This window comes from Vidua chalybeata, chromosome 3 (genome assembly GCF_026979565.1).
Source record: "Vidua chalybeata isolate OUT-0048 chromosome 3, bVidCha1 merged haplotype, whole genome shotgun sequence".
Lineage (NCBI taxonomy): Eukaryota > Metazoa > Chordata > Aves > Passeriformes > Viduidae > Vidua > Vidua chalybeata.
In genome coordinates this window covers 34,645,441-34,672,005 of record NC_071532.1, presented here as the reverse complement: position 1 = coordinate 34,672,005, position 26,565 = coordinate 34,645,441, and the positions used below count along the sequence as shown (strand labels likewise).

The window sequence follows — 26,565 nt, the reverse complement described above, 5'->3', positions numbered from 1 at the left end:
GAGGGGGCATCAGGGTCTGCAGGTATTATTCTTGTCCTGCACACAGGACAACTCAGACTTGTAAATAAGGAAACCAGGCTTCTCTGTCACATTAGTCTCTGATTTGATTTGTTCTCTTAGACCACTTCTCCTGCACTTCCTTACCCATCCTTGTGCCCTCACTACCAGTTGATACACTGCTAAGGATATCTGGCAAATGATACTCTACAAAATTGCAGAGTAATTTCCAATAGAAATCAGTGTCTTGGCTCCTCCAGCCCTGACCAACTGGCAAATGATGTGCCACCTTCTGGGCTGTCCTTGAACAGCTGCACACAAGGGCAACAGGGATGTCAAGCACTCAGTCTCTGATTCATACCCTTAGCTAGAGAGGGATGGCAGTAAAATTATCCACACCTTCCCCTGTACCAGCATTTTGCAGGATGACAGACCTGGGTGCTTTTCCAGCAGGCTCCTGGCTGTGCTGGTTGTCATCTCAAACCACAATCTGCCCTTCACGTGAATGTCACTTTACTGTAGAAATATGCAGCGATCTGGGGTTATTCAGCAGCTGTATCCCCATGGGCTCTATCCAGGATGAACAAACACAAGCCCTTCTGAGGCCTGTAAGCTGATGGCACCACGGAGCAGGGAAGAGAGATGCTGCCTTATGCTAAGAGAAAGAGCAGCACCCTCCTGTGCTCATGTATGTTTATTGCACTGCAAGCTCAGAGCTCTTTCACTGCTCATCAGCACGAAGTATACTTTGGCTATCAGCCTCCTGGGTCTCCTTCATTGCATCCCCCTCCAGACTGTGTTTGCAAGGATGGAACTTTCCTGCTATTCCTCTAAATCATCCCAGCCTGCCTGGTTTCTCCGTGGTATTTCCTGCTTGTCTGTGTCTCAGCTGCTTCCTGAGGGATCCTGCGGTGCAGGTGAGGCTGGCATATTATCCGACCACCTAAACCTGGTGCAGAGGGTGCTGCAGCCCGGGGCTGCAGGGCAGAGGCCGCTTCTGCCTGCTCAGGGAAGGGGGAAGGTGTTCAGGACAATCCTCTTCTGCAGGTTTCTCCCGCACAGGCTGCCACCTCGTGGGCACCAACTGGCACGGGATTTTTCCTGGAAATAGTAACTCCCAAGTGCAAAGAACTCATTACTGTCAATATTCTGCACTGATGATCCAAGGAAACCGCAACCCTTTGGGTCCCTGGCTTGGGAAAATTGCAGAAGTGCAGAGATGATAACGTTGTTCAGCTTCTAACGTGGTTGGTGGGATAGACTTTCCATAAAAATAAGAGCTCTAACAGGCAAATCTATAGGTGCCACAGTGGAATGTTAGTCAGAACCAGCAAGATTGGCACACTTTGTACTCAAAAGTTACACCCCTGCTGGCTATGTCACTTGTAGGAACTCCTTGCATGAGTAAGATTTCACATTTCACGGTAAGAATCTGCAGTCAAATCAATGTAAATATGTCCTTTGCTTTTTCAGGTACTTCCTTTACAGCATTAATCTAAATTACTGAAAGTTAATTCTGGCCAGATCTGGAGTGGGATATTTAAGGCCTGTGTAAACTTCTTTTTAAATCTGCTAATTCTTACACTGGATCAGTTTATCATCATTGAACTGATTTTGTATCTACTCTGACACCACTGGAATTTCCCAACAATCTGGCAGTACAAGGGCTTTTCATCAACACAGGAAGAGCCCCTGTGTTCAAACACATGCTGTTTCTCCAGCATAATTAACTTTTAACCAGAGATAAATCCTAATTTCATAATGTTGTGCCATCAGTTTACCTGATGAATCTGTATCTGCACTGTATGCCTAAGGTGCAAACATGTGCTGGAGGAGACCATTTTCATTTCAGCACTTTCCAAATCTGGTCACCAGGAAGAAAAGGAGACTTGATCTCCCCTCATCCTTTTCCTGCACCTCCAAATGAAGTTCTCAGTTAGCTGTGCTGAGGTAATACTTCCATGACAGAAGTGGGTATTAGTCTGTGTGGAGAAGCAGCCCAAACATTTTTACTCCCTTGGGATCATTTTACAGTAGCCTTTCGAAGTCAGAATCATCCCACATTTATGTTTCAAGTCAGAAATTAGATACAACAGTGTTTATTTTTTTGTTTGTTTTTGGAATGTGTTATTTGGCAGGTAGAAGGTGTCTTTTCCCTTTCCACACTGCCCCTGCATAAGGATACTCCAGCTGAACCATCTGTCCCCGAGCCAGGGGTGTTGCAGTGGAAAAAGGATCAGTCACTTCAGGTTAGAGAAGATGGCGAATTTTCCTAGGAGAATTTTCTTTCCATCTCTCTCTCTTGCTTTGTTGCTATTCCAGTACTGCCAAAAAGGACTTAATCCTAGGGACTTACTAAAATAACTTCTGACAAATGGAAGACTTAATCTCTGGAATAGTCTAGACACTGTATGCAGTGACATGTATTTGAAAATGTTACATGGATAGAGATATTCCTGCCTTGCCTTTTAAGTAGAAGCCGTCTCCCTTTTTTTTGACACACTGAGTAACACACGTGGCATCCTAAATCTGTTTTGTCAACTGAGTCAAGGCTTTTTAAAAATAAGCAGCAAGATTTTAATATAGCTCATCACATTATACACAACCAGAGATCCTGCTTAGTACTCAAAGGCTCGATATTCCCCATGCACAGCCCACAACTGCTCCTGTCCAATTCCATGGAATGACAGCTGCCCATGGGCTCCTTTCCTTTGACACCACAGCACAGCCTTCTCTGCCTGGATCCCAAAGTAGGACATGCAGCTCGCCAGCTCTAAAAACTGCAAGCCTTCCTGTTCACCTTGTCTTTGCCTGTTCAACTGCACTAAAACCCCATATTTTGAATTTCTTCCTGGAAAGCACCTTTTCCCAGTCCTGAAATGCTTGACTGTAGATGCAAATTCAATGTCATCTTTTTGGATAGTTGCAGCAAGCGGTGTCACATTAGAAGTAGGAGCTTAATTTGCTGAACTTCAAGATGGGCTGGTCAAGATGAATTTTATGTTTTTTTTTGGTCAGATAAGCTTAATTTTCACCAGCATCAAAAGGTCCCAGCAGCCTGCTATGCTATTTACTGTACAATAGAAAGAGGAATGCTACATGATCTGGGGGCTGAGCTGACAAGATGCAATGCATGGCAAAGAGAAGTCACATTTGTTGGGAATTGTGTGATACAGCCAAAATCCTGATCCTGCACCCTGAAAATCATTAAAGCTCCAAGAGCATTAGAATGTTAAAAAGAGGGATCTGTATTTATTGTTTGCTGGGTTATTTGGAACCTTTAGGAGGCACTCTGTCACATTCTCAGCATTTTTCTGAAGCTTTAACAAAGTAGTGCTCTGCACCACATGGGATTCATGTGAAACCAAGGATGGCTCTGCAGTTACCTCAAAGGACATCAGAGTTTCATCTTTGCTTTAGAATACAAAATAATAATGACTTCCACACCGGGCTGGAGAGTTGAGCCTGTAAGAAAGACATCAAAGATCTTACTCCTCCTACCCACTTCTGAGAGTGGGCACCACTGAGCATGGCAGATGGCAAATGTTGAGACAGCTCCAGTTTGCAATAAGGCTGCCAGGAGGGGTAGAGGGCTGAGAGCTGAGGGAACAGGAACAAGAGAATGGGGAAAATAAGCAGAGGTGAGTAGATTTGAGAATAGGGAAAAATGTAAGAAGATAATTAAGAGCAGAGAAAAGCTACACTGCCCCCTCTCTTCCCTTGTAGCTCGATTTCTGCTGGAGCTATGCTGGACAAAGATCTGTTCATATTATTTAAATATGAATTTAAATAATATGAACAGATCAACCACAGCAAGCTCTGCTCCTTACAGCCACCGATCCTCTGCTCAGGAACGAGGTAAAAAGGAGATCTGTCTTCCCTGAAATCAAACTGGAAGTCCCAGGGTGCAGTAGAGGAACATCCCAGCTCTCCTTTATCCTGGTCCTTTACAGAAACTTGAAAGTCCTTTAGGAAAGCAGTTAGTGTTTTTAGGGTAGAGACGACATGGCAACCCAATAACAAAAAAAGATACTATGATGGCTTCCCAGAGCAACTTGTTATTTCACACTGTAAAAATTACAGCGACACAGAATAAAGCTTTAAGCTTTGAAGCAAAAGCTTCAGAGGTTGCTGTTGCCAGAAATGCTCTTAGGAAGAGTTGAAGGTCCCTGGGCATATTCTGGGAGCAGAATTGTCCAGATCCCCCATCAGCGTCAGTCTCTAAGTGTCTTCCATTTCCTCATCTACTTCCTCAGAATCCAAGCTTTTACTTAGATTCATTACAGGTAAGCCACAGCTAACTGGAATTGCATAAGAAGTAGAATAGATTGAGATAAAAACTTCATTTTTAAAACTAAAATAAGTCCTAAAAATGGGAAATATGTCAGAAACTAGACAAAGCAGGGTCATAAATTCAAAGTACTACCATGCAAGCATGTATACGTGTGTGAACACATATGTGTATATATTTGAGTTAGGAACAGAATACTATAAACCAGAGGAAAATCATTCCAATAAATAAATAAATGTTACTGCAAATGTGCTGCACTAGAGACCTAAGTGGCCTCATTTCCCGGACTAGGTAATCATGAAGTTGTTTTTAAGTGTGAAGGACACAGCTGTAATCCATAACTTTCAGCCTAAATTATTCCATTGCTCTGACAACATACTGCTCCTGTTCTCAGCTGGAAGTGTGTCACATTTGTGTACCACCTTTTTAACACCCTTAGAAGTTTGTTTGTTTTTTTTTTTTTTGGAACAGAGGCAGCATAAAATTCAGAGGTTAGTTGGGTAACCTCTTAGTCTTCAAATGAATGGTTTTGTCACTGCCTGTGATCCTTATCTTATTAACAGGACACAAAAGCTGAGAGAGGAGAGACTGGCAGACATGGATGAGAGGTGGGTAGGAGGTATGGAGGAGGAGAATTTGGAATCCCTCCTTGTCTTTTTATGCTAGAAGGAACCAGACAGGGAAGGTGGCTGGAGGACAGGCTGTTACCAGCTCTCATGATTTTGAGGGTTGCATAATTATTTTGTTAGTATAAAGACAAAACTTTGTGACTCATGTAGTCACAGAAGACTGAGTGATCTTTTGAAGGCTAAAAAGGGGCAGCATCTCCCAGTGTGATGGAACATGATCAAATAAATCCTACTGAGGACAAATATCTGGTTATCTTCTTTGGGGTTTACGATTCCATGTCCTACTTTGTCTCCCAGCAGCAAAGCATAACCTGCATTCCCAAGCCACTTGAGGCTTTGAGTCCTATTATGCAATGCCTATGGAGAGCTGAGCTGTGCAGAAGAGAGGGAGAGTACTGAACAATTTAAAGCCAAAATAAATCTAGGCAGAGGTGCAGGCAGCGAGAGTAAAAACACAGGAATGCCTTGGGCCTGGAAAAGCAAATTAAACAATAATTATTCCCTTTTTCCTTCGGATGCCATTAAAATCTCTATGTCAGTGCAAAGGTATCCCCAAGCAAACACAAAACACAGCTGACTGTAGGGACCACACAATTTCTGGAGACTCCTGGACAGCAGGGCAACACCAGTTCAGAAACCCATCTGCCACAACCAGATACAGGTTGTTCACTAAATATAAACAGGGCTGACTGGAGAGCCAGAGGTATGTAGTTTAAGCAAATATTTGGAAGCTTCTCTGTGTGTGTTAAGACCTGCTGCTTCCTCTACTGCTGTGTATATGTCAATGAATGACTGCCCCCTTTGTATTTTTCACAAGCCAACTTTAAATCACAATTAATAAAGGCATCTGGTTCTTTCAGTCATTTCATTTTACTCAGAGGAGGCAATATGACATAGTATCACTTTCAATAGCTGCCTGGAGAGTTGCTCAGATAAAAGAAAGGGCAGAGAATACTCTGTCTAACCACATTTTTCCTGTAATCGTAGCTCTCAGGGATCTTTTTTTCACCAATGTATAACTGTCACTTTAGCCTACAAGAAAGAGACATTTCCTTCACCTTGGGCTAATGTAGGCACCTTTGAGATAACAAGAGTCATAGACCTGAGTCATAAAAAACCCACATCAATTTAATAATGCAACGTAATATATAACATAAGATACAGCAACTATAACATAATAATACAGCTGTTTTAGAAATCCCCACCTGACCGATCTAGAAACACTCATGGCTGCTTTCATGTGTGTCCTGCGGTCAGTCTGAACTGGCGGGACGGTATAAACTTAGCTGAGCAGGGAAGCTGAAGTGTCCATACCGCTGGATCTCGGCATAACCCAGCTCCCTTTCGCCAGAGCAGCTCCAGCTGATCACGGTATGATGCTTCCAGCCTGCGCTTTCTTTTGGGAACTAAAACTGGGGGAGACCCCGGTGGGGAGAAACCCCTTCCAAGGCCTGGATTTCCCCAGCGTGCCGCCGCCCGGAGGGGCTGGAGCGGCTGGAGCGCGATCCCCGGCTCCCCGTGCGCCGCGGGGCGGGGCGGTGCCTGCGGGCGGCAGCTGTTCTGGGGAGGGGATGCGGGGCGGGAAGAGCGCTGCCCGCAGGTTTGCGTTCCTTCCTCTCTGCCAGACAGGGGGGCTGTGGCGGCGCGGGCGGGATGTGGGCAGCGGCCCCACTTCTGCTCCTTCTCCTCCTGCTGCTGCCGCTGGCGCGGCTGTGCCGGCGCGGGGCGGCGCGGCTGGAGCCGGCCGGGCGGGCCGTGCTCATCACGGGCTGTGACAGCGGCTTCGGGCACCTGCTGGCGCTCCGCCTCTACCGCCTCGGCTTCACCGTATTCGCCGGCTGCCTGTGCCCCGGCGGGGACGGAGCGCGGCGGCTGCAGCGGGAGGCGGGCGGCGCCGGCCGCCTGCGCGTCCTGCGGCTCGATGTGACCCGCGCCCGCGACGTACGCGCCGCCAAGGAGCTGGTGCTCAGCCACCTGCCCGAGCGAGGTGAGCGGCGGGGCGGCCGCGGGCGGGGGAGCGGCAGCTCAGGCACCGGCGGACACGGTGTCGCCAAGTGGGCGGCTCGGTTCGCCCGGGACTGCTGGCGGGCAGCTGCCTGAGAGGGTCAGCTGGACTGTCACAGCGTGAGGGTAGCGAGCACCGTCACTGATGGGCTAGGTGCGCTTACCGCTATTGGTAAGGACGACAGGATTTTATTAAAAATCCCTTGGTGCATACACGGACTGGGGCCTGTCCGAAGGTGCCGACGATGTAAAGCGGGTGCGTTGCCCAGTGTGCCACCGGGGAGCTTCACCTTTCCACCGGGAGAGGAACTCCCCGAGTAGGGCGTCCCTGGAGCCCCTCTGTAGGTACCCAAAAGCACAAACGGCAGAGAAAGCGCAGAACAACTGTGCAGGCATTGGAGGGATGGGACTGATGCCTTTCTGGGCATGACTTGTGAAAGGGGAAACAGAACAAGATATGCAGCAAGGTCAGCTGCTGTGCCATACCAAAGCAGCTGCTTCTTTGAACCATTTGAGGTTTGTCAAGCTAGTCCCTGGAGAGGTTACTGAAAGCGAAGCGTGTCAATTATACACCCTACAGGGAGTGTGCACCCAGGGGAATGGATAGACTTAGCTCCAGAATAATTGTAGACAGCCTAAATCCTGGGTTATCCCTTGAGCACGCATGACACAGCACAGGTGATGGGGCCACAGTTACCTCCTTTCCCACTGGGACTGTAGGGTGTAATTCTGGGATACACTTGATGCAGAGCAGATTTCCTCAGGCTCAGAAGAGAGATTCCATCCAAATCACAGACAAACAGTTACTGCTCATACAGGGAATAAAAGTGGAGAATGGGGCACACAGAGAGATAAGGAAATGCAAGGTCTCTGCCTGCTTGGCTCATTATCTCATTGGGAAGGGGATGGAATGAGAAGTGAAGGAAGATAAAGCCTGGACATTGCTCATTAAGCACATGTATTTATGGTTGATCTTGACTTTATCTTATTAAAAGGCAGAGCCTTCCCCTCTCAGGCCTTTTCTCAACCTACAGATAAACACAAGTATCTCCCAGAAGCCCTTAAAGGCTCCCTGGGGACCAGGTCACTTGGAACTCCGGGTTTCACATAATTTATCCTGCAATTCCAACAGCTTATGCTGTCCTGCAGTGGTCGTGCTCGTGCTCCCACGTAGACCCTGGAGCCCAGAGTCAGCACTAACTCGTGGGTTGTCCTTGCTGCTTACAGACTGTGCATGTGCCTTCAGAGCAATTGCAGGCCCATCCAGACTCTCAGCACGGCTGGTGAGGAATGCAGCAGACACACAGCATGTATACAGTGCTGCTTCTGGGCTGGCACTTGGGCCCTCACACCAGCCACACTGGCCTGGGCAATCACACACATTTTATGAAACCTTTTTCCAGCAGCTCTGCTGCTGCAGAATTTTGAGGGTATTCTGCAAAGGCAGCAAGGAAAAAATAGTTTTATAGATCCAGGTAGCACATAGGCCACATGGGGAAACTCACATTTATCAAGTATTCTTCCTTTTATTTAATAAGAAGAAGCAAAGGAGTTATTTTAATGTCTGCTGTTAATGGACTAAGATTACAAGTCTTCTTCATAATTTCAAAAATAGAGGGGCACAAATATTTTTATCTCAACTGTAAGGAAACTGTGGCAATGCTCATGCAGACTGTAAGAAAAATACTTCAGGAGTGTTCGCTCTTGGCACCTCTGAAAATAGATATGTTGTTTTCTTTAGTATTTTACCTTTATAGAAACAGTTTCAGTTTCATGATTAAACAGGAGGCTAGCTCTCATATTAACCAATTTATTTATTAAATACAGGAATTGTAATTTTTTTATATTTGGGTCAAAGATTGTGTTTAATTAAATTCTTTTTCATTAGGAAAGATAATTCTGAACCATTTGTAATTGCATGTATGTTCTGAAAGAACCTAGAAGGTAAGAAAAGTATGTGACTACACAGAACATGTTACCTGCTACCCAAAGCATGTGCCTCAGTGTCCCACCAGTTAAACAACCCTCTGTGGTGAAACTTTAGGACATTTTCCCTGGTGGATCATAGACAGCAACATCCAGGGCCTACAACAGAGTCCTGACCAAAGTGGAAATCAAATGCAGCTCAGACATTTGTAATGAGGAGAGCAAAGAGTGGGTGGTGAGTCAAGTAGACTGTTGGAAATAAGCACTGGACAGATAAAAAAGTCTGCTTTTGATTTTTGCACAAGCTGATTCCTACATCAGCTCAAACTGATGTAGAAATCCAGTGGATTGTGCTGAAGGTTACAGTAGATCATGCATTATGTTGTTTAAAAGCTGTGAAAACATCCACCTTTTAAGTAGCTGCAAGCAGTGTTCTGAGCTTGTAAATACTAAGATACAGTTTTCTTTCTTTCTCCTTCCCCCTCCCTCAGAACAGGAGAATTCTGTTCAGCAATTCCCCACAGAAACTGGGAAGAGGAACCTGTCCCTGAGAACCACTAGGTATTGCTTAGGGATTGTTCCCTCCTTTTTTGCCATTTTAACTGTAATCAGTTTCACACAGGTATGAAAGATGTTAAGTACATCATATTGGTGCTGGACTTCTAAATTCTGATCACCAAAACATTCCTGTACCATTCCAGAAATAGTCACTTCAATAATCCCAGGCCTAATGGTAAGAGTGCAAAGGTCATAGACTCTGAATAAAACCTCAGAAGCTGGAAGAAAATGAAGAGAAAGCAGTTAAATGATGATTGGTTTTTGCATGCCTGGGTTTAGGTAGTTCAGAGTAAATCCTGGTAAATATTAAATATTCTTTATGATTACAGTGTCATGGACTATGGATCCCATGGACTATGCATCTCAGACAAACAGGGCTTTTTGGCAGATATGCTTTCTTTTAAATCACCTTCATCTGCCTTTTTTCTGTGCCCAGGATAAGTAGACTCACAAAAGACTAAAAGAGACTTTCTAATTTAAGTAGACTATTCAGTATAAAATGTACACAAAAATGTGTAGAATATCAGAATAAAATCAGAGTATCAGGAATAAAATACAATTCTCCCTACAGTTCCTATATGCTATAACCATAACTAGCCCAAGCTCCTCATTATCTTCTCTCTCTCCGTTATACAAGAGTAGAAATCCAAAGCCAATAAGAAATAGAGTGGGACTTCAGAGCATGGTGATTTACAATTCTATTAGGCTCTACAGCAAGCCTCAGAATTTTTCTGATTTTCTTCTGTTTCAAATCAGAATTTCTTTTCCTTTTCTTGCCTGCTATGAGTGGGTGACATTACCTAGCTGGAATGGAGGGATATTAGTTTTAGTCCCACTTCCTACTCAAAGGTTTTTAAGTACTCTTTTATGCTTAATTATGATCTTGTATTAATGGAATTCAAACATGGTACAATATTTTAGTCCAGACTCCCTATAGAAATAGATTATCCTTACAGTGAAGAGAATTTCAGTATAATATTCCAAGCAAAGGATGGTGACTCATAAATGGATGTAAATATAACTCGGGAATCTCATCTGGCCTCCTACTACCCTGCACTGCTTAGTTTCCTTTAGTATTGGTCTGGAATCTATCAGAAAAGACCCTGTCATTTTCATATGGGCTCAGACTTAAAGGAGAAACTCTAAAGATCAGTGATCCCAAGAATACCTGTTGGAATTTACAGTGTGTGGTAGAATTCAGGTATTATTTGAGTGTTGGCACCAATACAGAAACAACCTGATTTTCAAAAGGTTTTGCACACCTGCAGCTGGACTAACTTTAATAGGAAGAGGATTTTAAGAGTTTCTGGAAAAAATACCACATATCTTTTGGGCCTAAATAAGGACTTTGGATATGTGCCTTTTGGTCACCATGTTGTGAAGTAGAAATTATTGGGTTTATACGAGAGCTACTGTTCTCTAGAAAGCCTCACTAATCTTAAGTTCAGTTTCTAATGTGATTTTTAGATCCATGGCTGTATCTTTTAATCTTTGTTGTCAGGATCCATTTTCCCAACACAGAGATCAATTAAAATCTCTGTGACATCCAGTCCTGCTTTCCAGTTTATTTTTTCCCTGCCTGCAGTAGCATAGTCTAACACCTCTCTTCATGAACTGTGTTTGGACTGAGTTCTGTTTTGACAGTCTAAACACATCAAACATCACCTGCTTTTTCCAAATGTGGCTCTGCCTGGACACTGAGGAAATGCAGCATCACTCTCCTTCAGCTGTTTAATTCTTGTGCCTTGTCCTTCGGGATTTTCTTCTGTATTTTTTAGGCTACCTGAGCTGCATTTGGCTAAGCAAATTTACAATATATTTTGAATGCACATTTATAGCATTAATTTTTACCACAAGCATTTCAGGAAAGAAAGAGCAAACCAGATTCAAGTACTCTGAATACAGAGCTGGGCAGGTTGTTTCTCAGGAAGCAGGAAATATTCTTAGAAAATACATAAGGGAATAATGAACTGTTTGCTACTGGGGTGGAATTTTGTGAATTGATTCAACTAAACAAAGTGGCAGGAAACATTCTGGAAAATATCAGAACATTTCCCATTTGGGAATGCCAAAATGTTCTAAGAAACAGTATGTTTTGCTTGAGGGCAAACTAAGTGTTTTGAGCTGACTTGGTCCAAAGTGTCTATTTGTGTTTAACTTAAAGGTTAAACTCAAGTCTGTTTTACTTTAACTCAGGCCAATTTTTCTCCTCATGGCTTTCGATTTGGCCACTACACAGAAGGACAGAGCCATTATTTTGTGAGCTCCCAGATACACAAAATACACAGGCTGGCCTCACCAGCAGGCACCCAGATGCTTTGAAGCACATGAGGCAATGGTTGGAGAGAAAACTTAAGCCTTGCAAGCTAAATTCTGGATTTCACAGTTTAGAGAAAGAAGAAGAAAATCAATTGTCTAAAGATTAATGGCTGTATTTCTGAAAGCCTGATGAAATTAGGTGTATATGAAGCAAGTGTTCTTGCTGTGCTGCACAGGGATCAGTGGCAGAAGCAAAATGACTTTTTTTAATTAGAAAAGGTAAAGCTGAAAATATCAGAAAACAGCTTTTGCAGTGATGTTGGGCTTTAATTTGGGTTGTGTTAGAGTTAGGTTATATAAAAATAACCCTGAGTACAGAAACCTCCAGCTTTGAGCAGAAACAGATGGGGTGTGCAGTCGCTCAGCCCATCTGCAGAGTGGATCGTGTGCAAGTACAAAAATATTGATAATTAGCTTCTACAGAGGGCTCTCTAAGCCATTGATCTGGAAGCATTTTATGGGGAGGTAAGTCCCATGGGGCTGGGTTCCATTTTAAGATGGAGAAATAGAGCCAGAGAATGATGGAAAGACATGGAAAAAGAGGGCAGTGGAGGGTGCAAGAAGGAAGTCTATGATGCCCAATTCCATGGCTAATTTTTAAGTCCATTTTCTCTCCTCTGCCTGCTAACATTTGGGGCCATGGAAAAGAAGTGAATCCAGAGGAAACTGTTGTATTACTAGGGCAGCAGTCTGTCTGCAACTGAAGTTGTAAGCGGGGTCTAGTGTCAAGGATTGCTGGCTGACAGGCTACTGAATAGTGATTGATTCTCTTTGGAGGATGGAGTTATCCAAGTTCTGTGTGGCAAATTCTTAATTTTGAGTGTTTTGCCCTGCAAATGAGACATTCACAAAAATAAATCAGTTTCTTTCTCTGTTTAAAGACCAATTTCATTAGGTAAAACAAGTGTATATATGTTATAAAAGCTTACAGAGGTCTGCTTTACAAACTAATTAAAAAAAATTTCTGTTTCATCTCTAACTACTGTTCTGAATGAAATCTGATACTAGCACTTCTTGGCGGGGCTCTGGAAGGACCCATGAGAAATGGGTATTTCAAGATACCATGAAATTATTGCAGTAGTTTTGTCAGAGAAGTTCAGAAAGAAAAGGATTCAGGCCAAAGGTTTCCGCAGTGCCTTGACTAAGGTGATCAAAAGTCTCCTGAGAATAACTCTGCTGCCACAGGTACAGGAAGCTACAGCTGGGTCAGCATCACCCCTGCCCCAAACTCATGTATCCAGGGGACGAGAGGCACTAAAACCTGCTCTGCCTCTCCAGAAACCCAGGCTCAGAGATCCTGTACAAGGCATGACAAAACAATTATTTGCCTTGGACACCTACAAGGATTCCTTAAAAGAAGTGCATGAGCAAAATTGTCAAGGCTGGCAGAAGTAAGCTGCAAATTCAGCTGTTTCAGTGCCAGTCAGGCTGCCCTGGTACTCCTCAGTTATGCTGCTGTCACCCTCGAGATGCTGTCATTGAGGACTGAGGACAGGAACAGATATGTTTCCAAAAGCACTGTGTCACTCCCTGCTTTGCTGGCCATCCACAGTTAGGGGCTGTGCAGGCAGGCACAAGCCAGCACGGCTTCATCAGCATTTGTACAGCGTGTGAGCTGCAGCCTGCGAGTGTTCCCTGCTCCAACACAGCATTCCACAGCAGAGCTTGTTAACACTGTTAGTGCTGGCTCACAGGAGACCTGCTGTGCCTTTGGGCCGAAGGGCTTCAGCTTCCTGTCACTGAGCTTGGGCACAGCAAGCAGCACTGCCAACACCCTTCTGCTTGTAAATGCTGACATTTTTCTCCTTAGCACCAAAACCTGTCATTACATGGGCAAAAAAGTTGTTCAAAAGTACAAAATTTTAAAAATATTGTAGCTTCTGACCCTGCTTGATTATTTTACCCAATGTTGCAGCCATGTACCTGATTGTGGCTGATTTCAGAGGAAATCAGAGCTCAAATCTTGGAAAAAGATGCAAGACTTAGGCTCTTAAATTAGTCAGGCACTTTGAAAATAGTACGCCTTAGCCTTTAGACCACTTAATATAATTTTCACAAAGCTGCTCATAGCACACAGTGGGATTAAAGTAATTAAAATATCATGGTATACCACATTGGCAGTAAGATGTAGTCTCCCAGATCATGTTATTCATAAATATCTTAAGACAACTATAAAGTGAGCAATTATTAAATAGCACTGAGACTTAAAGGAAAGGTGTCCCTGACCATGGGAGGGAGGGTAGAACTGGATGATCTTTAAGGGCTTTTCCAACCCAAACTATTCTGTGATTCCATTTAGCCCAGATTATGGCCACAATGGCATTCCTTCACTAAACAAAACACACCTGCACCTTAAAATGGAAAAGACAAAGGTGTTACAAAACTATACAGTTTCTTTCAAGGGTCCGAATCCGTGGTGTTGCTTTGTTATCTAACAGTGGTTACTTTGCAGTTAAAGGTGCTTGCTGAGTCATTTCTCTTCTATAGGTTTCTGGGGCCTTGTCAACAATGCAGGAATATCAACATTTGGTGAGACAGGGTGGCTGCCTATGGAGACATATGAAAAATTTGCAGATGTGAATATCCTTGGGAGCATCAGGACAACTCTGGCTTTTCTTCCCCTTCTAAGGAAATACAAGGGTAATGCTAATCCACTGTTATTTAGAGTTGTAGAATAATTAGCTTACTATAATCAGGGTAATGTAACATCTATAAAAGAGGCTTTAATTGTCTTTCATTAAACTGAAATGACAGCCTCCTTCTGTGTGGCCTGAAAGAGCAACTTGATCCTGAAAAGAGGGTGACGCCGTAACGGGAAAAAATATCCTTAAAGTTTTTGTCTTTGCAGCACATAGAAAAAAAAGTATTTATAAATAAGGATTTCTCTCAGTGTTGGGCTCAAAAAAGAGGAAGAATGTTTACCATAGATCATTAAGCCCAGGCAAGCCTTTTTAAGCACTGACAACCAGAAAACACAAAGATCCATTAAATTGCCTAATTTTATTATTTAGGCTTTACAATTTTATTGTTTGGCAATTAGGAGAGGAGGAATGACCCTACAGAGGTGAACTAGAGACATCCACCTTCCAATTCCACCTCTGTGGAGCCTCTGTGACCTTGGGCAGGAAGCTTCAAGTATGTAGAGGTGCATGGGTATCCAGTGGGATATATGTAGTTGCATGAACCTCCCTAGATGTGGGCTTTATCCTTCTTTCTGAGAAGTAAATGTTTAATAGCCCTCTGCAGCATGGCAGCATGTCTTGGGTGCTTTGCAGTTTGTTCCCTACCTGTCTCCATCCATGTCTGGGGAGGAAGATCCCCTCTTCCTTGTCTGTTCTGGCTGTAGGCTCTTTAGGGTGAGGATTTGTGCTCTGTGTGCAGCATCAAGCACAGGAAGGGGTAGGTTTCACCTGGAAACCCCAGGTGTCACTGCTACACAAACTTGGTAAGATAAAAGCATCCCCCTTTTTTTGGGCTATTCTGCTTCTTTCTGCTTGGTTGCCTTTGATAGATGACATTCTGACACAAGAAGAAAGAAACCTGGATGTGTTTTTGTAGAAGGATGTGCTATTGTGTGTACCCAGTGAGTGTGTTATGTGGCCATTACACAGGGAGGCATCTGTTTTCCCTGTCATGTCCTACTTACTGCTGAAACTCTGTGATGCTGATCCACCAGAGGCATTTCTCTAACCCCATGAATTGCACAGGATTACTTTGAAGCAAAAGGGACTAACAGTGCATGCAATATTAAGCACATGCATAACCTTTAGAAGGTTTGGGTCTGGATGGCTGCACACACACCTTAGCTCAAAGGAACATTTTGTATCTCTCCCAGGGCTGTCAGTGTTTCCTTGATTAACTCCTGCACTCAGTTTCCAAGTACTATCCATGTAGGAGAGGAGGCCAAGGCATTCTAGGAAGAATCCTAGATTAGCTGTCGCATTCCTTGCAGGAACAACCAGGACAGCTAAAGCTTATGTGTTTGGGGGCAGCAAGTGACCTCTCCAAATGAAAAGCTTGAATTACATTGGAGCATTTTCCTGGGGAAGCTGAGTTTCAATTCCCTTAGGCACTTTAAAGAGAAGTTAAATGAGGTGTCCCACATCCTGGGTGTGAGCCCCAGACCACTCAGCTACTGGACAAATGAGACAGAGGTCATCCTACCCATTGCTTACTGCCATGGATGTGCACCTATTCCAAGAAACACTTCAAAAGTATTAATACTTGTAAAGGGAGGTAATGCCCTCCAGCCTGGGACTTAAACATTCTACCCTGAGAGGAGCAACATTTCCCCATATCTTTTCCAGCTGGCCAGGCCAGCTGATAGGGCATCTTGATCAGCAAGCTGGTAGTTATTTTCCTCTTACTCTAGATAAGATTTATTTGGGATGCTGTGATTCAGAATGACAGATTTCACTGCATTCCCATCATACCTTTTGATATCCCCCAACCCTACTCCATTTGGTGAGATCTGGGGCCCAGATGTTATCTGCATCTGTGGCAACAGCAGGAGTGCAGCTGCATTCTCTGTATTGTCAGTGACAAGACCATCTTCTCCCTCACCTCTGGTATTTGTATATCCACACTCAGACATTCCTTACCTCATGGTAGGACTATGTGACAGAAGCTTACAAGGAAACAGTGGAAATGAACCACAGTCCAGTGCCTCACATGAGGAATCTCTGCTATTTAAGGCATGCCTGCACTCAGCAGGAGTTAGAAAGGAGGGAAGGCAGCACAGATCAGGGAAATCATTGTGAGGTATTATAAACCTGCACATATTTGGCAAGTCATATTTCCTTGGTGAAGCTTATCACTGTACATTCTGGCTTGGACTTTATATGCAAAGTTACAGAACCTGGTCTCAGTGCAGAGACATTATTAGCACAGAAAAAACTGATATTAGTAACCATATAATCCACCTCAGGGAAAATCACATCCCCTCTCCTCTGCAGTCCTTCTCCTCTTACTAGCACAGTCTCTTACTACTGTTTGTCAGTCTTTAGGGCACTGCTTTGTTTCCATCTTTTTCATCCTATCTCAGGCTCAGAAGGAATAAGCAGCACACTGGGAATATGTTACACTTTGTCAAATCCAACATCTGTCACTAGGTGAAGATTTTTGTGTGACATTTTCTGCTCAGCAGAGCTGAGTGCCTCTCTGTGCTGGGACTGCACACTGACATTGCCTAGTTTTGGCATAGTGAGCAGTAAAACAGTCTCCTGCTAAACACCGCATTCTTAGCAGCTCAAGACTGAGGCAAATCAATTCCATGCTAAAGACTGAGAGTGAAGTTACGTTATTTGCACTGTTTTCTTTCCAGGACGTATTGTTTTCATGTCCAGCATCATTGCCTATTTTACTCTGGGAAATGGCATTTATTCTATGACCAAGGCAGCTATTGAAAAATTTTGTGATGCTTTAAGACTGGAAATGAAGAAGTTTGGTGTCCAGGTAAGTGATGTAACAAGAACCTGGAAACCAGGTAAGTGATGTAATGAGTTATGTGAAACAAAGTAACAAAGATAAAAGCTCAGAAATGCATTCATGGGTGCAGCTTCCTTTTGGAAAGAGGTGGTTTCTCTGTGGCTAATCAGTCAGCTGAAAATTACTGGGAATAGCACTCCTGGGGAATGTTTTTGGTTCTGAGAAGCTGCTGGGTAACAGTCTGTGTATCAGCACTGAAACTTCCACATCCTCTGCAGTGAAGAAGGCCTGACACAGGCCTGCCTGAGCTCCCACCAGCAGTGAGGAACCCAAATGTTCCCTGGGTGGCTGCAAAGAGCCCAGACACTGAGTGCTGTGCAGCCAGAAGGAGGCCTGTCACTTGCCTGAGGGGTTCTTTCTCTCCTCTTACAACAGCAGCTCCTTGCTTTTTGTGAGAACAGCTGCACTGCAAGAGACAGCATTGTGCAGAGTAGTTATGTTTTTATTCTCTTAACCTAAGAGGCTCTAAGAGTGCTCTTAGTGCCCTAAGCAACTCTAATAGTCAAACCTGGAGCTTAGATCCCTAAGTAGCTTCACTGGGCTTTTTCCTTGGAGTCACTCTACTGCTGAAACACTTTTCTCAAACACTGGAAGTCTTACCTGTCAGGTTTACATTGGTGTACTGTTTATGTACACAGACTTACAGCATTGATCAGAAGCTTTGTGTTGGAAAATATTACAGCTATGCATCTATTAGCCACCCCCGTCAGATAAATATGAGTGGCTGTAAAATACAAGTGACTTTACACATCCTAATACCACACAGCATGATGAGGATTTCTGCTGATTAGCTGAGGATAATCTCAAATGCATGGAAGGGCTTAGTTTAACAGGTTAGCTACTCTGGTTGTTTAGGGATTTTTCCTGTTCCACCTCTGCAATAGTCCCAGCACATAACTGAGTCAGCCAGCCTGACAAACATTTCTGGAGTATCTTTGAGAGGTATTTTTCTGTTTCTCACTTTATACAAAATGCTGGCTGGCATTTGCCTGAGAACCTGCCCTATGGAGAGCCTACAAAATACACAGTCCCTTTTTGCTGTGCTCCCTTGCACTGCTCTGTTGCCCTGTCTGTCCTTTCAGGAGAAAGCTGCACAGAGGTGGCAAGGAGCAGATGGAGCTATGGCTCTGTCCCACTGAACTCTGGCCAAGCAAGCTGACAGCCTACAGGAAACAAAGCGTGTGTCTTCCAGTAGAAAGGCTACAGAAAATGTGGGAAGGGCAAAAACCAAGCCATCTCTCCTTCTCTCCAAGCCAACTCCAAAAAAAGGAAGCTTCCAAACCCTCTTTGTTAACAATAAATGTGGGAAGTTTATTATTTGGCTGATACCAAACACTTTTTTCAATAGCACCAGAAGGGAGGGCTCCCAAGGATGCTGTGTGACAAACCTGCTTGAGGCAGCATGAAGCTGTTCCAGCTGTGCACACCATCCCTCTGCTGGAGTTAGTCTGCATTCCCTTCCTTCTGCCTGTGCATAGGACCTGCACCCCAGTCCTCCTGAGAGCAGCGAATCCGTCACCATGCAGGTCAGCAGGCAGGGACTGACACAGCTGGGCTGGTTGGCTGAGTGAAGGCATCAGGGTTTTATATCATCACAGACTTCCCAAAGAATGCCTGTCAGATCTCCAAGTCTCTGACACAGCTCAGCACGGGTTTCCCTCACCTTGTGTTACAGTCTTTAGAAATCAGGTCAGTTAAATGCCACGGAGCTTTAATGTTGCATATCTACAAATAGTTTGAACAAGGCTGCTGCTAACTGAGGAACAGCATGTGTGCTGTGAGTGCTCAGCCTGCTCCAAAACTCCCTGGAATACTCAGAAGGGAGCAGAACAGCAGCAACACACAAAGAAAACGTGGAGCAGCAAAGGACTTGTGTGCTTTCATTTAAATCTATGTGCACAAATCTACAGAAATCTGATGATGGCTTCAGTGAGAGGCAGAGCAGGACCCTTTGGTCCCCCTGTTCTTTACTGACAAGACCTAGTTTACTTTTAATTACACCCACTTGGAGAAAACAGCAGTTCTTTCCCCAGGACATGATAATTTTCTTTGGTACCTCCTTTTGTCCCAAATTGGGTCAAAAATTATTGCAGGGTTCTCCACTGAGTGAAAAATCCAAACTATTCCACTTTGGAGACATCAAAGTCATGCTGAAATGCTTTGTCTCAATATTGTCAAAACATTTACACCGTTAAGCATTGTACAGCAATCAAAGATGCTCTATTGCATTCTGTGAGAGTGTGCTGAGTAGTCAAGAACATTAACATCAGAGCGAAATGAGGAAGTCAGAATAAAGCACCTCTGCAGTCTTAAATATTTCACAGGAATATATTTGATTTCAGTCAAGTTTCCAGCATTAAAATTTCAACAAAGCAGCATTTTCTGGCTGTCTGTAGAGAGCTTTTGGTCTGTGTTACTGACTATAGTGTTTAACTGAATTCACAATGACTGATTGCACCTTGATAAGTTCTATATCTCACTTGCAGGTCTGTATTATCCAGCCAGGAAATTATGCGCGCTCTACAAAAATTCAGCCACCACTCAGTGCCGAAGAGATCTGGAATGAACTGAGTGAAGAGGAAAAGGCTGTTTACAACAAGGAGTACGTTCAAGAGCGGGCAAACTTTTTCAACAGCATCCTCAGTGAGGGAAGCACTAATGGCAATGAGGTTGTAGATGCTATGGTGGATGCTCTAACATCTCCTGCACCCAAGGCACGTTACATGGTGGCGAAGCTGAAGGAGAAGGCCCTGGTGTTTGTGTGTGCTTTGTTCCCAACTGTTGTGATGGATTCTGTTCTGTCTTATGCTCTGAGCAAAGTAAAGCTTGCATAGCCTACAGTGGTGCTATTCACTGACTCAGGTGAGGCAGTTTATAAAATGTGAAAGTCAGAGCTGAATTTAATGCCCCCATGTGTCAGTACGGTGACACTGATTAACCAGTACAAACTTTGGGGAGTCTCCCTAGTCAGAACTGTCACTGATTGCTAGGGAAAAACATACAGGACCCTGTGTAAAATTAAATCATTTGTTTAAGTAACTTTATCTCTCCCCTGTGGAAAAACCCCATCCACTTAAGCCGCTTTCATTATTGCCTGGAAAATGTAATACATCTTTTTCTAAAGCAATAGCAGGTTATTGTGTTACAGACATGATGCAGACAAAATGGAGCATGTCCTACAGGGCAACTGTAAACCTGAAGTCATTACAGCAGAGATGAAAAGCCCTTATTTGTAGAAACCTGAGTAGCAATTTATTCAGGGGTGATAGGAAGAGGTTAATGGAAAAGTCACAGAAATGAGCATTGGACCTCGAAATACTTTGAATGGAGTTAAATGGCTGTAGCAAGTTAGGAAGTTTTGAAGCTCTAAGCAACCTGGTTTAGTGGAAGGTGTTCCTGCCCACAACAAGGGAGCTGGAATTTGATGATCTCTAACGTCCTTTCCAACCCAAACCATTCTATGATTCTATGAATAATAAAATTATAATATGAAAACATTGTCTTGGCTAACCACAGTTCAGTCCTTTTGCAGGCGTTCTGGATAAATCCATAACAAACCCAATACATCACAGACTTCGGAAAACAAGTTATATATTCCATTTATAAATTAGTATTTAATCCTAAATAAACTCTTATCTTTTATCCAGTGTCTGGATTAATCAATGTGTTGACCTGAAGTATAGTGAGAGAGCTAAACACCAAGGAGACATGAGACATATCAGTATACTCGGAGCTGAGAAAGAACATATTCAAGTTTGGCTGCTATTGTAAGGAATAAGGTCTGAAGAAAAGGGAAAGGAAAGGGAAACAGTAATATTTCTCTACGAGAGTAATTCATCATGGCAGCTCCATTAAAACTCTCCTACTAATTGTCATGGAAAAGATTGCTGGTTTACACATACAGTTTTAAATTTGACTTGGTTATGGTATGGCACAAAATCCAAGAACTCTGGGACCAAAAGATCCCAGAAGAGCTGGGATAAACTGTGGTGGCAGTGATAGATACAGGGCAGCAGCACTGAGCATTAGCTTCCCCCATACCAGATCTCCTCTAACAAATCAAAGACTGCTTTAAGTTGACACAGTTAACTTTTTAATCTGAAGCAGAAATTGCACCCTGTACCTGGGAAATCTTTCCTAACATATTTAATTAATTGCTGAGAAAATTTATGCTCTCTCCTGGTAGGTAATTTGGGCAGTATGAATCAGAACACAGGCGAGATGAGCCCACAGAGTGACAATTCCAGGCTCTCTCCTGGTACACTCAGCAGTGGAACAGCCACTGCACCTGTCAGAGATTGTGGAACATGTTATTTCTCTTTCCAAATGATGAATCCATCCCTGGAGCTGGCATTGGCAAGAGGACAAGCCTGGGCTCCCAACTGTTCCACAGACTGTCAATAGCAGGATAATCAGATAATTATCATCTCTCTCCTCATTTAACCACAACTGAGCAAGGCCAAGCAAGGGAACAGGAATGAGGCTTATTCCAACTGAACCAATCAATTTCTTGTATAGGAGTTCCCCCTGCTTGACCTCAGGGATTTCAGCAGCCCTGCATTGCTTTGGAAGCACTGCTTTCATGCCCTTAGCTGTTCTTTGTGCAGATTGCCCTTCCTCACAGTAAGCAGCACTGGACTCCACAAGCAGCTTTGAAGCCCAGATGTTTCTCCATCAGGCCCAGAGTACAAGTGCTGATCTCTACCCCATTACACTGTCTCCCTTCTGTTTGCATTTCTAAGAGTTACTGCACTAAGTTGCTGAGAGCCAGCACCATCAGATCTGCCTCACAGACATACAATAACCTCCAACTGGAAATTCTTTATTTGCTGGGTATGGGGTGAAGCATGTGATCAATATTTCAGTAGCCTCATGTAACATAAGATGAGAAAGACTCCAGAACATTTATTCCTTCACCTTGAAAACTGAGAACTTGCAGTGCATAGGATTTTAAAGAGGATACAGTGACAGGGTGAGAGCTGATGGGACATATAAGGCTTTCATTGACATCTAACCATCAGCCTGGAAGCTAACTGAAAACCAGCTACAAAATTATCATCTTTATTCCTGCCCCTCAGCTTTTTAACATTATGATCTGCAGATAAAGAACTAATAAAGAGAGTCAGTTTGTTATTAACAGAACATCCCACTGAAGTCATCTGGATCCTCCCACTGAGTTCTATGTGTTCCAAGCCACAAGAGTTAAACAAGTAAACATGAAAATAAGTAGCAGAAATCATTTAATAATCCCTGGGCTGTGTACCCTCATAGGAAATGGTGATGAAAGGGGTGCAGCATTCCCTCCTCCACAAGTGCCATAGGGTACAGAAGCTGCAGGATCAGTAACTGAAGGTTTTACTGAACAAACCTTGCTAACCAAGTCAGTGATGAACTCTGAGAACTCCTAGAGCTGTCAGCTCTTCAGTGAACTCCTGCTCTGCTCTGTAGCACTGGAAAGCTCCCCTGACTCTAGGAATCCCAGCCCTCATCCTGGCCCATATGGTACCTGGGAAGCACATGCTGCAGATTTGCTGGACTGCCCCACCATCCCTTTTTACTTTGCCACGTCCCTGGCTGAGGAGTGCCTCCCTTTCCCTCAGTAACTCTGAAATCACCTTTACCTCAAGTCAAGTTGAAGTGCAGGGGTATACAAGAAGTTTGTATTTACACCATTCAAAAAAGAAACAGTTTTAGGAAAAATTTAGGTGACAAAGATAAAAGAAAAAACAAACAAACAAACAAACAAAACCCCGCCAAAACCCCACAACCAAACCTCTATTGACATTACTTTTATACCTGAAACACCCCTCTCCCAAAACCCAGCTAACGTGCTGTAGATACTTTCCTGGGACTGTTTTTCTATGTAGCATTCATCTGAGCTACATTCAACAGAGAACTTATTGGCAAAACACTTTAGTTTTTGTCACTATTTGTCTTTATAAGCCTTGCTGACAATTTGGGAATTTTTTTTTCCCTTGAAAATAACCACACCAAAAGAGACTCGGATTTCCTCTCAAGTCTCTTCTCCAAGGACACAGTATCAGGGACCTAACAGTTATTTCATGGATTTTCTCCTTGATGAAAAAGCCTATTACTAAGAGTGCATATTAATTGATAGAAAGAATCAGTGCTGGTTTTGACCAAGCAATTATACAAAGAGTATAAAGAAGAGGGAAGAAACCTAAACCAGTTTAGTAAGTTGTACATTGGTCTGCGTGATACCAATAGCTTCATACAGCAGCATCAAAACCAGAAACAGAGCAGATCCCAGGAAATACAGGAGGAGGAGCTGGGTGGTACCTGCCAGCACAGTTCCGAGGAGGCTGTGCTCCTGTGTGAAACAAAGGCCGTCTCAAGGAGAAAACTACTTCCCTTCCTGGAGAGGGCAGTATGCCCCCACCACAGCTCCCAAGATGACCTTCAGAATTAGCCAAATGTGTAAATTTGTGACATTCTCCCAAGCTGGCAGGTCTGAATAAGGAGATTTCGGGCGGAATGCACCACACAGCAGATTTTTTTTTGCAGTAGCATCAGAATCCAGAGGGATGAATAGCAGTGATAATTACTTCCACAGTAAAAAGGCTTAAGTAAAAACCAGGCAATCCTCAAGCACACCTTGCAGCTGAAGTGAGGCTGTCACCAACCCAGCTCCCCCTGATGTCAACAGGACCCCAGGGCCATCCAGCCCGAGAGTCCTTGTGGTGCACAGAATCCCTCCAGAGGTCAGCTGTGGGACAGCTGTAGCATCCTTGGGCTTTGAGAAAACCCAGCACAATGCAGAGACAGCAAGTGGAACAGCAGATGGCAGCTGGATTGTTCTACATGTTCCAGGACTGCATAGTGCTCTCAGCCTAGCACCTTCTGCTAGCACCAAACAAAACTTCACAACCTTTGTATTTGAAGTATTTGGAAGCACCCATTCAGCAGTGAAATATTTTCATGTGTAATTAGATGATTTTGGAGCTGCAAAGTGAGCATGTCAGTAATGGGAGCATTACCTATCATGGGAAAGAATGTATGTTGCAGGAACAATTGAGGTTAATGTTTAAGAGTATATAAAACAAGGCAGAAATATATGCTCCTCAATAATAAATGCTCTTTGGAATAATCTTGATTTGGACATGATTTAGTGGTGATCTCATTATCAGACACAGTGAGCAAAACCTATCTGCTGTGGGCTCCACAGATTGCATTCATCCAGGGAACCATGAAGTGGAGAACATCTTGGATTGTCCCAGAAGCTCCTTCCTGGCTGTGAGAAATGTCCCACGTGGGAAGGGAGTGAAGCTGCTTACAGCACCCTGGACAGAGCAGCCTCAAGTTAGTGCTGCCCTAACTCACAGCACATCAGAGCTCTGGGCAGCACTGCCCTCAGGTGAGGACTCGGGCAGTGGCACACCTGGGGCCTTAGCACAGCACGTGGACACTGTGCCCACATTTGTGCTCTGCCATGTCTCCCAGGTTTGGCTCTGGGAGCTCCAGGGCATCCTCAAAGCTCAGAGCAGTTCACACCTTTCCTTCCTTAGGACACTCAGTTACATTTTTACCAGCACCATCTCACTTGCGTTCCTGCAGTAGCTTGCCACTCCTCCAAGACCGAGCTGTCAGCCAAAAAGAGCCCAGCAGCTTGAGGCTTCAGACCTTGGAATAATTTTATCTGGTGAGCTTTATTTATCTCTATAGACAGGGAATACTCTGAATTTCTCTAAGAGGATTTTAATCCTATTTATTTTGGAGATGTTGCCATACCCTAATACCAGAGCAGCACCTCTGCTCTTGAAGCCACATTGCTTTGAAACATCCAATATGATGCTGAGCTGCTTCTTCCATCATGAATCCTCATTATCACTCTCAAAAAGCTCATGAAAAGCTGATCACCATGAGAAAATAAGCAGAAAAATCTAAACATATACACATGCAGTTACATGCACATTCATTTTTGGGGTGAAATACTAAGTACCCAGACTGGTTATAGTCTGGTTACAGTGTTTCCACAACTTCCAGAGAAAAGGCATGCAGATGTTTCAGATAGGATCTTCAGTTATTTCCATGTTGGACTAAATTTAAAAATACATGTGCTAACTTTTCTAATGGGAATTTAACTACTCAACAAAGTGAAAAAGGAGGATTTACCCCAGGCCTTTGGCCAAGACATGTGTCTCCCTATTTGTGGCAACAGCAAAAGTAAAAGTCTTACACAGAACAGGCTGGGAAACATCTTCTACTGTGCCATGTCTGCATCAACCATTTAGTGCAACCTAGGAGAAAGAGAAGGGCCTGGATGCTATGTTTTCCGTAAAGGAAAGCAATACACCAAGGCACGATAGTGCATCACTACCAATCCAGCCAATTCGCACCACAGAGTGCTAATGCCAACTAGCTGCTGTAGAAATGGCACTCCTTGCAGGGTAAATAATGAAACTTTATGCTAAAACAATGTTTTCTCTTGTGACTCACCACACAGTCCGACGGCTTTCATCAAACGCCCTTCCATGCTGTTGGACATGCATCCAGCTGTGTCACCACTTTCCTGGCAGAAGAGATGTCACATCACAAAGCAATTTTTTTTAAAAAAAAGAAATTTCCTAATGCAAGAGGTGATTTGCAAACAATTCAAAGCCAGGCTTGGCCAGGAACTGCAGTGTTGCTGCAGTTATCCCATACGTGACTACTGAGCCTGGCAGGAGCACTGAGGGCTGGGTTGTGGCATTTGGGAATTCGGCACTGAAGGAAATGGACGGAAAGGAGATACAGAGCTCGGGCAGTCCCAGGGTTAGTGCTGTTGCCTTTTAGAATGACTTAGGCTTCACTTGACAAGCTCTGAGCGTTTTTTTTTGTTTGTTTGTTTGTTTGTTTGTTTTTTTCCATTTACTGGCATTTTTCTCCTGTTAATACAGGTTTCTCTGCCCAACTGACTGTGAACGATTACATTTTCATCCAAGCTCATGTACATTATTGTGCTACACAAACCCTGGGGGAATGGCCAGGCAGTTAGGTGATATGCGAATCTTGCCACTCCATTTTTGTGGCAACTCCAGTAAACTCTGGAGCTGAAACAACCACACAGCGTTGCTGCTTCCCATGGGGGAGGAAAAGGAGGCTTGGCGGGTAAGTCAGCTACAAGGAGAGAGAGCCCACGACACCCAAGTCCTTCCCGAGTGCCCACCTCACCCCCGGCGGCTCGGAGGGCGGCGGGGCGCTGGTCTGTACCGAGCTGAGGGGACCCGGTGGCACTGAGGGGATCCGCCAGCGCTGAGGGGACCGAGAGGACGCGGTGGGGCTGAGGGGCCCCGCCGGACGAGGGGAAGCGGAGCCGCCTCACGGCTCCCACAGGCCCGACGCCGTTGCCAAGGA

The 26,565-nt window shown here is 44.1% G+C and overlaps 2 protein-coding genes across 7 annotated transcripts in view; one reads left to right on the top strand and one right to left on the bottom strand.

Moving 5' to 3' along the window:
• PAK5 (p21 (RAC1) activated kinase 5) overlaps positions 1 to 26,565 on the bottom strand; it is a 163,612-nt gene that overhangs the window by 136,663 nt on the left and 384 nt on the right. The window contains exons 1-2 of one of the 5 annotated variants that reach the window (XM_053939567.1): positions 26,422 to 26,500; positions 25,669 to 25,741 (exon numbers count right to left, since the gene is read on the bottom strand). In XM_053939567.1, the coding sequence (XP_053795542.1) occupies positions 25,669 to 25,717 (49 nt within the window). In that variant the 5' untranslated portion in view covers positions 25,718 to 25,741; positions 26,422 to 26,500. Of the gene's footprint in view, positions 1 to 25,408; positions 25,470 to 25,668; positions 25,742 to 26,377; positions 26,501 to 26,565 lie in introns of those variants that run through there. The other 4 variants (XM_053939565.1, XM_053939570.1, XM_053939568.1 and 1 more) reach the window with 4 other exon arrangements.
• LOC128786344 (D-beta-hydroxybutyrate dehydrogenase, mitochondrial-like) lies at positions 6,564 to 20,853 on the top strand. Of its 2 annotated transcripts, XM_053939571.1 has the most exons (4): positions 6,564 to 6,904; positions 14,212 to 14,364; positions 17,048 to 17,178; positions 19,698 to 20,853. In XM_053939571.1, the coding sequence occupies exons 1-4, from the start codon at positions 6,571 to 6,573 to the stop codon at positions 20,043 to 20,045; spliced, it is 966 nt and encodes a 321-aa protein (XP_053795546.1). In that variant the 5' UTR covers positions 6,564 to 6,570; the 3' UTR covers positions 20,046 to 20,853. The 2 variants fall into 2 exon arrangements, with proteins under 2 accessions (XP_053795546.1, XP_053795548.1); XM_053939573.1 differs by lacking the exon at positions 14,212 to 14,364.